This window comes from Belonocnema kinseyi, chromosome 8 (assembly GCF_010883055.1).
Source record: "Belonocnema kinseyi isolate 2016_QV_RU_SX_M_011 chromosome 8, B_treatae_v1, whole genome shotgun sequence".
Taxonomy (NCBI): domain Eukaryota; kingdom Metazoa; phylum Arthropoda; class Insecta; order Hymenoptera; family Cynipidae; genus Belonocnema; species Belonocnema kinseyi.
The window spans coordinates 32,093,481-32,105,656 of NC_046664.1; the positions used below are offsets into that span (position 1 = coordinate 32,093,481).

Consider the following 12,176-nt stretch of genomic DNA (forward strand, 5'->3'; position numbering starts at 1 on the left):
TCGACACCTTGACAAATGTAATTCCATGTAGAAACATGCGTTTAAATAAAATATTTTACCAAAAAAGTTACCCACGCTTTAACTTGACAGACTGTACTACGGACTTACGGTGCTACTGATCTACATTGTAAGTAGCATTTATGTTTGTATTTCAAGACAATACTTATTCGAGACTTAACAGTCTTTTCCCTATTTCCCTATTTCCCCATTTTCAAAAGAATTCCTCTTTTTCTCCTCTTTTCAAGAAACTTCCCCCTTTTCCCGTTTTTTTTGTTTAAATGTGAATTGAATTAATATGTTCCAAAAAAAATCCAATTCTTTTTTGTTGAAAGTCAATTCTTCAATTCTTTTTTGTTGAAATTAAAAAAAAAAATTTTTTTTTAAATGAGAATTTATGTATTCCTTTTTCGGCTGGAAATTGATCGTTTTAGTTCAACATTGAACTATTATTTTTATCGTTGAAAATTGATATTTTGTGAGTAAAAATATCAACTACTTGGTTGGAACTTAAACTACTTTGTCAAAAATTAATTTTATTGTTTGAAGATTTAACTATTTTCTTCAATTTTGTTGTTCTTGTTGAAAGTTAATATTCTTATCTGAAAATTTAACTATTCTATTTTCGACTGAAAATTGATTGCTTTTAGTTGAAAATTCATGTCTACTGGAAAATTCGTAATTTTTGGTAGAAAAATAATCTTATTGGTTGGAAGTTCCACTTTGATTTAAAAAAATTCGTCTTTTTGGCTTCAAAATGTTTTTTAAATCGAAAATTCAATTACTTGGTTGAAAGTTGGGCTGCTATGTTAAAAATTCTTTTTTTCCTGAAGATATATAATTTTAGTTGAAAATTAATTTCTTCGATAGAAAATTTGTGCTGTTTTGTTGAAAATTTGATTATTTTGTTGAAAACTGTACTATTTTCTTCAAGCGTAGTATTCTTGGTCAAGAATTCTATTTTCTTGGTCGAAAATTCAACTATTTTATTGTAAAATAACTTTTGTACAGAAAATTCATATTTTCGAGTTGAAAATTCAACTTTTTCTGGGTTGAAAAATAAACTCTTATGTTGTAAAATATCAACGTTTTTGTTGAAAAGGACTCTTCTTAGGAGAATTCAACTGTTTTTGAGTATAAATAAAATTTTTTTGGCAACAGTTTCAAGTATTACATTTTTATTTAAAAATGCATATTTTTTGTTGATTTCAACTGTTTTTTGTAAAAAATTTAATCCTCCTTTAGTTGAAATATAAACTATTACATGTTTCGTTTATTTAAATCTATTTTTAAATTCATCTCTTTCGGTCGTCTATTTAACTGCAGTGTTCAACATTTTTCTTTTTGGATACAGAATTCGTCCTTTTGGATTTAAAACTCAGCCTTCTAAATAATTCGTCTTTTTGGCTTAATAATTGAACTAATTGGTTGAAAATGCGACTATTTTTAAATAAGGCTGAATCTTTTTGTTTGAAAATTTGACCATTTGGTTGAAAATTAGTTTTTTTTTAAGTTGAAAATTCAACTATTTTGTTAAAAACTCGTCTCTTTCGCTTGAAATTTAAACTATTTGGTTGAAAAATCCTCTGCCTTAGTTGAAGATTCTATTTTGTTGAAAATGAAATATACTTGAACTTGAAATCTGAAGCGTTTCATATTTAATTCAATATGATACCTACACATTATTTTGGTTTACAAGAATTTATACCCCTATTATTCCCATATTTTTTTGACATATCATTTACCTTGTTTTGAGTGCATTTTAGGCTCTGAAATCTGTTGTTTATAACATATTTTTAAGCTACTGCGACTGATTAATTAATAATTATTTTATTTTCAGCTCGTACTGCTTTGGAAACGCAAGGACGTAGAGGGTGAGTGAATTTTTTATTTTTTTTTAAATTTTTTATTTCGTCGGGAACGAAAGGTTCGAACCGGTACGAAGACAGGTTGTGTATTGTTATAAAATCTCGTAGTGGCACGCTGGTTCTCCGGCGTGTGGATAATTTGTTTAATTTTTTTTTAGATTAGGCTCTACCTTTTCTTGGACTATTTTCGTTTTTATAATTTTTTCTATTTGGTTCAAATCAGAATTAAAAACCATAATTCAATTTTAGAATTTGTTGTATTCTACAGCATGTACAGAAAAATTTTCTTAGATGCTAAAGCCAGGAGCCCAAGAAAAGTCAGGAAAGTTCTCATATGAAACGAATTTTCATTCGGCTTATGATGAGAATAATTTTCTTTATTCAGGCTTTTCCTTTGAAATGAAGAAACCCCGAGGGAATTTTTTCAAAAATTTATTTTCCTTATTTTGATTGTTACAGCTTCTTTAAAAAAATCAGAATTCCTTTATTTAATTTTTTTCCTGATGATATGTTAATAATTAATATTAAAGGATAAACTTATGATTTAAATTAATATATTTTGCATTTAAGCCTCTTTTTGTTTTGGTTTTCAATATAGTTTCCAGTTTTCTCTCAATGTGTCAAGTTTATGACGTTATAACTTTTTTTCTAAAAGCTTAAGATCTAACCGTTAATGCACGTATTTTTTAAAATGAATTTTAGAATCCGGTAAAAAACAGTTTATTTTTTTATTTTTATGGATTAAAATGTTAATACCATTATATCGTACACCAATTCAGTGTTTATTATTAGAAGTACTATATTTTGGAGATGAGTTTACGCAGAAAATATTCATAAAAACATTAATTTCTTACCTAAAAAACACATGGTTGTTAGGTTACCCCCACATAAATGATACATTTTTTTGAATAACTTTGTCATCCTGTAATACCAAATTTATTTTCATTAATTAAAGGCAGTTAAATATATTCCCATTATTTTTTTATTTAAAAGTAATATTAAAGAACCTTGAAGTTACTTGTTTTATTAATGACCGAATTCATTTCAAATCAGGCAGGGCCCTAAACTTGAAATCGCAGAATCTCTCGAGGGCGAACTATGTTGTTTTTAGAGAAAATTAGGCGATCCTATTTTTCCGATTTCCATACAAATTCTTTTCTAAAAAGTTATGCGTATTTGAATTTTGTGTGTTTTTATTTTAAACCCGCTTTTTTTTCTTTAAACCTCTATATCTTTCATCCTGAAAAAGGGGTTAAAATTATCAAAATGGCAGCGTGTTTTCTGAAAAAAATTGAAAATCGGTTTTCTTTAAAAAACCCATCTTTAAATTTGTTGTCAATTTATTTTTTGTACTCATACTTTAATAATGACGATATCTTGTAAGTTTGATGCTTGCTAAATAACTTTTGTAGCCAAGAGAATTGTTTTTTATCACAAAAGAATTTTCTACTTTTTATTCGAAACAATGATGGATACGAAAAAATGTTACCTTAAAAGTTTGTACGTCTAAAACATTTCAACGAAAAATGGCTCTTGTTCTTTTGCGATAATTTTCTTAGTTTAACGAAAAAATTCAAAAAATACATTTTTAGGAAAAAATATTCTCCCGCCCTCAAAAATGGTTTAGCCTGCATTATGCTGCTAAAATGCCATTCTTTGATGAGCAGAAACTTAAAAAAAATATTTAGAAAAATAAAAAAGGTGGGGTTTTCCCGAAATTATACTTTTTGCATGTTTTCATAGTTAGAAGAAAATAATAAAAAACTTTTTCTTAAAAACCCTACCTTTTTCCCCTAAAAATCTAATTTTTGAAATTTTTTCGTAAACTATGAAAAATATCGCAAAAAACCAAGGCATTTTTCGTAAAACTTTTTTAGATATGCAAACTTCCACTTAACATTTTTTCGTATCTATCATTGTTTCGAAGAAAAAATAGAAAATTAGTTTGTAACATAAAAACAATTCTCTTGGCTACAAAAGTTATTTAGGCAGCATCAGACTTACAAGATATCTTCATTATCCAAGTACAAGTTAAAAAAAATTTGACAAAAAATTTAAAGGTGGGTTTTTTGAGTTTCAGAAAAACCGCTGTCAGTTTTCTAATATAAACGAAAAAAATTCGGGTATTTCGAAAAACAAAGTGCAAAATTCAAGTACGCATACATTTTTAGAAAAAAATCTGTTTGGAAATCGGAAAAATACTTGTCGCCTAATTTCCTCTAAAAACAACATTTTTCGCCCTCGAGAGTTTCTGTGATTTCAAGTGTAGGGCCCTGTCTGATTTAAAATGGGTTCGGTCTAATTATATTATAAATAAAATGCAAAATAAATCTCCATTTACCTATACGAAGGCTCTAAAAGCAGATCTATTATTATTATTTCGGCATACAAAATATTTTTAGCGACTTAAAATTAAATATTTACCATTATATTTGAAAAAATTGAAATTTTAAATAAGGTCCCTCTTTTTATCTCTACTATTATTTTTTTTTATACTTATTGTGATTAACTTGAATAGAAAAAAAATGTTATGTTCTGAAATACTTTTGACAAAACTCCATTTTTATTGAATTATTCAAACTTTTTATTTTCACTCATAAAAAATATTTAATTGTTATTCACGTTTGAAAATCGGAAACTAATTTAGAACAGGATGTTACTAATGGTTTAAACACGTGAAAAAGTTTGGCATACACCGTTTTATTTTCTAATCAAGTAGGGCGCAAAATCTGTGCGAACGTGTAGTTTGTGTCTTTGTGTCTTATTTAAAGAATTCCAATAAATTGATCTCTTTGTACATTTTTTTAAAATCTATTTAAGCAACAATTATTTTATTTAGTGAAATTAAATGGACTGAATTAAAAAATAACTTTGAAAATTAATTTAATTGTTCATTAAGAAATGTTTCTTATATTTTTTTAAACGGTGTACGATTTCAGGATTATTTTGTATGATCAAAAATGCCCTAACGTGGGCCTCAAGCTCCGGTGTCGGATGCGTCCCGGGACGTAATCCCTTAGGTATTTTTTCGCACCTGGGTCGTAAGACTGAGAACCGTGGAGTGAGTCTGTTGGCGTGACTGCTTTTTTGGATTGTTAGATATAGCTGTAGGAAGGCAGGTAATTTTTTCTGGAATGAATGCTTATATTTTAAGCAGGTAGAGCCAGGACGAAATATTTCCTGTGTGCGTTCGATATTTTACTTTGAATAAAATAAATATTATTTTGGGAAAACATTTTCCAAGTGGAGCCGATTATTCTTAATGTACGAAATTGTGCTCGAGAACGAATCAGTTTTCGAAATGAGATTTCGAGGAAAAACCCCAAGAACAAAAAGCGGAAACTGTATTAAATGTCGGGCCATCTTTTGATGAACGGGCATTTGAGAATTTATATTTTTCACGTTAGTCACTACGATGATTTGCATTTTTATCATTTACTCACATTTCTTTTACGTTTTGGATTGTGCATCTTTTCTTTTTCATTTTTTTCATTAGTTCAACAAGACTTAAACAATTAAAAGCGGAGTTTCTTAACAGGAGTTTGCATCCATTGTATAATTGGACGTTAAATTGGACTTTTAATTTGTATTTTAATCTAATTTAAATTTCTTAAATTTTCACTATTAAATATTGAAGAATAATTAATATTGCAACATGTTTCTGAATATAAATAATTTAACAATTTTAACGGTTAAAATTAAATAGTTAAAAACGGTTGAATTTTACCAAAGAAGACTAATTTTCAACAAAATAGTTAAATTCAGAATAAAAAAAGATTTTAATTTTTAACAAACAAAAATTAAATTTCTTTCATGATAGATGAACTTCCAACAAAATATTTTAATTTTCAACTAAAAAATACCAATTATCCATTAAAAATGGAATAGTTCGAGTTTTAGTTTAAAGAATTAATTTTGAACCAAAAAATATGAATTGTCAACAAAAGAATTAAATTTTGAACCAATGAGATTAATTTGCAAGTAAATTCGCCAAACATCAAGCAAAAGAATGAATTTTTAACATATTAGTTAATTTTTTAACTAACTAGTTAAATTCTCAAGCTTAAAAAATTAATTTTCAACTAAAAATGAAATAGTTACATTTTCAGTTTAAAACATTTATTTTTAAACTTTAAAAAACGAATTCTCAACACAATAGTAAAATTCTCAATGAAAGCGATGAGTTTTCAATCAAAATGCTAAATCTTCAACCAGAAAAATGAATTTCTAACAAAGTAATTTAACTTTTAACCAAGTAATTCAACTTTTAACAGAGTAGTTTAATCCTTAACCAAAACCGTTCAATTTTCAATCAACCAGTTGCATTAAAAAAAAAAAGATGAAATTTCCGTCAAAAGATCTGAATTTTTAGAAACGAATGAAGCAACCCAAAAAATAAAATTCGCTTCACTGGAAAATTCAATCAAAATAATAAAATTCTCGGCAGTTTATGATATTACTCAATTGGAAAATTCCTGAATTAAAATTGCATTTATGATCAAATATGCCACACTGTAAAATTGCCAACCGTAGGGAAATTCACGAATTATCAAATTTCTGAACCTAAAGGATTAAGAAATTGTTAAATAATAATAAAATAATGGATAAAACACTTTTATTTAATGAAAAAATTGGTGTTGTTTTATTCAATATTTATTTATTATTCAGACAATTTTTCTTTATTTAGTTTCGGTAATTTTATAATTTGAAAATTTTTTGCACAGGCAATTTTATAGTTTCCGACATTTAATAATCTCAGCAATTTTATTTTTCGGGATTTTTCAGACGTTCCTCTAAACTTAGATTTAGAACGTTACACTTTTAATTATTCAATTAAACAAAATTTAACTTGTGAGTAGAAGTTTTGAATTTTGATGTATAGGTAACCATTGCACAATTATTTATTTAAAACGTCTTAAAAGAAAAATAATATGATCTAATTAAAATAATGTTTAGTTTAAAATTTTGTTTCAATCGTTCAATTTTTAATGTTTCTAACTGAAAACTGCTTAGTTTTTTAAACCAGAAACATTTGAACTGTTCATTTTATAAATGTTTAAAATTTAATTTTTTTACGTTTACCAGCATTTAATTCAAAATTGTACACTTGAAAAATGTTAAAAGCTTCCATTTCATAAGTGTAAATATTGAGCGTTTGAATAAAAAATTTTTTGATGAAAATTTTGTAAGCTTTAATTATAAAAGTTTAAAATTCAAGAGTTCCATTTTGAGTGCTTTAATTTATTGTTTAGTTTTATTTAATTAAAATAAAAAAATGTTGGCTTTAAAAGTTCGAACTTTTTTGATTTCAACAATCGCGAAAAATGTTTGCGAATCGTGAAAAACCGGAAATTTTTTTCCCTCAATTAAAACAGTCACCCTGAGTTTTAACAAATCCCTGAAGTTTACGCGATATTTTTATCAAATATATATGAAAACGATCAAAGAATTTAAAGCAGATTGGTAAGTTTTACGCAATTTTATCCAATTTTAGGTTGACATCACAGAGCAAACAGGATTTTCTCTTTAAAATTGGTTTGTCAACTTTCTAAATATTTTCTTTGAACCCGTAAAACACAGTATATGATTTTATTAATAAATAACTATACAAATATTAAAATTCTACATTTGAATAAAAACTTTTTTTCTCAACGGAAATCTAATACCGGAATAAAATATTGGATATTTGTCTTTTCGTCTAGGGAAAAAGTCAGAAAATGATTGTGAATTCTGAAAATGAATGATATTTCCATAGCAAAAAAGAGTCTAAAGTTCATTTCCTAAGGAAATTTTCGATCTAGAATCTACCGTGGATAACGGGCAATGCACAAATAGACATTGGGCAATGATAAAATGTACATTATTTTTCACTAACAAAATTAACGTGCGTGAAACAATCCTCTCTACCTAAAGACTGAGGCATAGGAGTAGCAGGGATAGACAGAGAAAGACAGAGAGATAGTTACCAATGTAAGTAAGTAAATTGTACGCAGATATTAGGCGTGTGTTAGATGGTTACTAAGGTAGCCTTTCCGCTTTAAGTGCACGCTGTTGCGCGCCGGCGAGCTGACTGCTGTGTCGTTACTGGAACACAACAGTCGTCACGTGACGACCCCAAAAATCTCCAAATGTCTCATCAAAATTACCTAATTCGTTCACAATATATTCCTCCTCTCCCTTATTTTTATTCTTAAGTGTAAAAAATATCAAAAGTTCTAGGCAATCATTATGTGAATACCAGACCAGACTTCTGTACAAAAACTGGAAGACAAATGCAATGATCTTTCTTCACCTCTAATCTGTGATGTAGAAGCTGCGACTACTCTACTCGGGCACTGCTAAACTCTCTAAATACCTTTCATCCTCTGAAAATTGATATTTATATTTCAAAGAATCACTTCTCTTATTCAGAGGATTTGCTTCTCTTTAAAACATCTCGTCTTCAGGGTCTATACCCAAACCTACTTTTCATTCTAGCACTCACAATAAGTGAGTTCTCCAAATTTTGCTTGCTGCCTTTTACTTTTTAGATCAAGCTTCAACTATTCCTCTTTCCTTGAAACAAAATGTTAAGATAGCAAAACAAGATTTCACTTCCGAGATTAGGAAAAATAGAGGCAGCTGAAACGTTCCAATTGTGAAATTGTAAATAACTTGGGACTCACCTTCTCCGTCGTAGCGAAGAATTTTGACCCGGAAGTCCAAATTGTGCTCTGGGAATAACCATTCGGGCATTTCCCTGAGCAGGTCGAGAGCCACCGTGAGCTTGAAGAGTACTCAAGTGAGCAGCGTAGCCTTCGCTGAGAACCGTGGCTAAAGCTTGCTGCTTCTTTGGTACTTTGCCGACAATGAAGATTTGATTTGGTTTTAGATTTATCGAGGTATAGACACTTATGTCCTTACAGCTGCCATAAGCCTGATGAATAATCACTCCGTGTTCCTACAAATAAAAGGAAATTAGTATTCTATAATATATTAATCAAAGAAAGATTTTTGGTACTAAATACCTGTACAAGATTATTCAAATACGCAGCCTTGTGGCGAAGAGGGTCCTTATTGATTCCTTCAGCGAAGGAAACAAGTCCGTGAGGAAAATTGTGTTGCGAAAGCCAAGAGAGCACAATTTGCTGTTGCATATCTGGCCTCGCTGTTATATAAATTATTAGGTAACCCAGTTCTTGCCAGTGCCTGCAGAGTGGGAAATGTTAATGTTTGTAACTTGTATAAATAAATCAAAACTAAAGTTGTGGCATAAAAGTTTGAAGTACCTTACTACGTCGACAGCGCCTGGTCTAACTTTAGGATCTCTGCCACTTACGGAAACACTGGCAGTAAAGGATCCATCGATACTAAAGACGACACACTCCGTTCTAGGTGGTACCACGGTCATGAAAAAGTCTACGGACGTGTGATCACCCCTAAAACAAAAATAAACAAAAAAATTAAGTGATTTAATTCATTTTTTTAAAATGTAAGTAATCTAATTCACTAAAAAAAAGGGGGTGAGGGGGCCCAAACCATCGCCCCCTCTCGTGAGATCCAATGCACGGGAGTGGGCGGCTGGCGCACTCGCGAATAATGATCTCCCCGAAGAATGATCGGACTGGAAGAAGTTGTTGTGCGTTACCCGTTTGGGCATTGTTACACAATCTGTGAGAAATTTGCCATGACTTGATTTAAGAGTGACGTTTGTTATATGTGGGAAAAAAGCCCATATACGGGAAAAACCCACAAAATCTGATAATTTATTTTATAAAATAAAAGTAAAGAAGAAGAGTGGGAAGGGGTAGAGGGGTCGAAAAATGAAATTCGTTGTTAGACTTATTTCATGAGGAAGTCTTTTGGCATCGCGTGCTTGCGATGCGGATCAAAATCATATTTCCCGAGAGAGGAGATATGTTTAAAAGGTGATGATGATGCTGCTTCATAGAATTTAGTCGCGGTTTCTTTGATATACTCCGTAATATAAGGTAATTGAAATTCTCTGTGTAGGACAGAGTTCTTGGTATATATAGGTGTTTTTGTGATGCGTCTGAGGAAGTTATTTTGTATAATCTGGATCTGATTGATGTTACTTTTTGACGCACCACCCCATATTGTACAGGCGTAGGTTATGATTGGTCGGATAAACATTTTGTAAACTAGGATTCCATACTCAGGTTTTAGACTCGAGTGTCTATTAATAATAGGGCTTAAACGCGAGATAACCCCGAGAGCTTTCCTTTTAGTTTCGTGGATATGCTGCTTCCAATCTAGACGTTTATGAAGTTTACCCCCTAGGTATTTTACGGAATTTTTCCATTCTATTGGTTCGTTAAACATTTTTGGTGGATCTATTTTGACAGGTTTTCTGACTGAGAAAAGAATTGATTCTGACTTTGCTATATTATTTTTTATTCTCCAAAGCTTAGCCCATGCCTTAATGATTTCAAGAGCTTGGTTAAGTATTTTTAAGATTTTCGGGAGTTTATAAAGAGGATGAGTCCTCTTGGGAAATTGTAATTTATTAATTTTCTAAGCAATCCTACATGCCAGACACTATCAAAAGCTTTTTCTACATCGAGGAAAACAGCTCCAGTTTGTTTTCTTCGATTAAAATTTAAACTAATGGTTTCGGTGATTTTAAGCATCATGTGCTGGGTAGAGTGACCTTTTATAAAACCGTATTGTTGTGATTTAAGGATGCTGTTTTCCTCGAGGTGGTAGTTTACGCGAGTGAGTATGTATTATTTTTTCAAAGATTTTGCTCATAGTATTTAGTGGACTAATTGGTCTGTAGCTGGTTGGATGATATGGATCCTTACAGTTTTTCTGAAAAACTAGAATATGAGCCATTTTCCAAGTTTCCGGGAAATAGCTTTGTCGAATGCAGGCATTGAAGATAAGTGCAAGGTGAATCAGCCACGAGATAGGGAACTTTTTGAGGACTAGATTTGAAATTGAATCAGGGCCGGGTGCTTTCCTATTTTTAGTATTTTTAATGTGTTTTTTTAATTCCTTATAGGTTATTTTCTTAAAATTGTCCGTGCTCGGGATTTTGAGGAAGTCGGAAACTATTTTTTTACATTCAGTAATGTGTTGCGGGTCAGATGGCTCGGCGTATGGAGCGAAGTTACTTTCGTAATTTGCTGCTAAGAGATTTGCTTTGTCGGTTGGAGAAAGTGCAATGTTTGATCCGGCTTTTTAAGAGGGGGAATATTGGTACGCGGCTTCGTTAGAGCTTTGGTCATACGATATATAGAGTTATCTTTAATTTGAAGTTTACCGACTTCTGTATTCCAATTTTTACATCTGTGCTCCTGAACTTTAATTGTTATTGTTTTACGCAGGTGATTAATTGTGTTTTTGAGAATGCAGCTTTTATTTTTTCGATGCGTTTGGCAGAGTTTATTACGGGTAGCGATAAGGTCTTCAATCTCGGGGCTGAGAGGTGGATCGTATTTGTTTACGGTATACAGAGTGACCGAAGCGTGGATTGCAGTTTTTATGCTTAAAGTTAAATTAGTTATGGCTTCGTCAATGTGTGTAGAGTTTGTTAGCGCGGGTTTAAAGTGAATTTCAGTTTCTAGAGTGGAATTGAATGTTTGCCAGTTTGCTTTTGCGAAGTTATAGCGAGGTGTGACTGGGGCCTTTTCACAGTTAGTGTAAAGGCTCAAGAGAACTGGTCGATGATCTGAGTCTAATTCATCAATGGTAAGAGTTTCATGGTTGTAGAAATTATTTTTGATAATTGCAAGGTCAATAATATCAGGTTTATGTTTAGTGTTGTGAGGGAAAAATGTATACGAGTCTGGTGCAGAGACAGCCAGGTGTTTGTCGTTTATGAATTCAAATAATTGTTTTCCAATTTTGTTTGTTGTTCTGCTATTCCAAGCCAAGTGCTTAGCATTCAGGTCCCCTGCAGCGATTACCGAGGGGGCTAGTTTAAATATTTTTCTGTAATCATTTTTTCTAAATTCACGAGAGGGAGTCTAGTAGAGCGAGACGATGGCATATGGTTTCCCGTGAATTTTTATTTGTATTACCGTGGCTTCTAGGATTTTGAGTTCAGGAATTATTAGTTCCTGGTGGTCGATGTTTTCTTGGATTAGGATCGCGGTACCTCTATTAGTGTTATTCCGGCATAATTTGTAGCCACGGACCAGATTGATGTTTAAGGATTCGCGAAGTAAAGTTTCGCTAAGCAAGCAAATTGTGATTTTATTTGTTTGAAGGTAAGTGGCTAGTTCGTGTCTTTTTTTAAGGATACCCTGAGCATTCCAAAAAATGATTTTTAGGGTGTTGTTATTAAAGATGGCCATTTTCGATAGC

General features: G+C 31.0%; 1 protein-coding gene across 1 annotated transcript in view; it reads right to left on the minus strand.

Annotated features, from left to right (window-relative positions):
* The window catches only part of LOC117178215 (protein retinal degeneration B), an 85,616-nt gene that overhangs the window by 17,849 nt on the left and 55,591 nt on the right, over window positions 1-12,176 (minus strand). Inside the window, exons 17-19 of the mRNA XM_033369522.1 lie at window positions 9,134-9,283; window positions 8,873-9,053; window positions 8,531-8,805 (exon numbers count right to left, since the gene is read on the minus strand). Coding sequence (XP_033225413.1) covers window positions 8,531-8,805; window positions 8,873-9,053; window positions 9,134-9,283 — 606 coding nt within the window. The remainder of the gene's footprint in view (window positions 1-8,530; window positions 8,806-8,872; window positions 9,054-9,133; window positions 9,284-12,176) is intronic.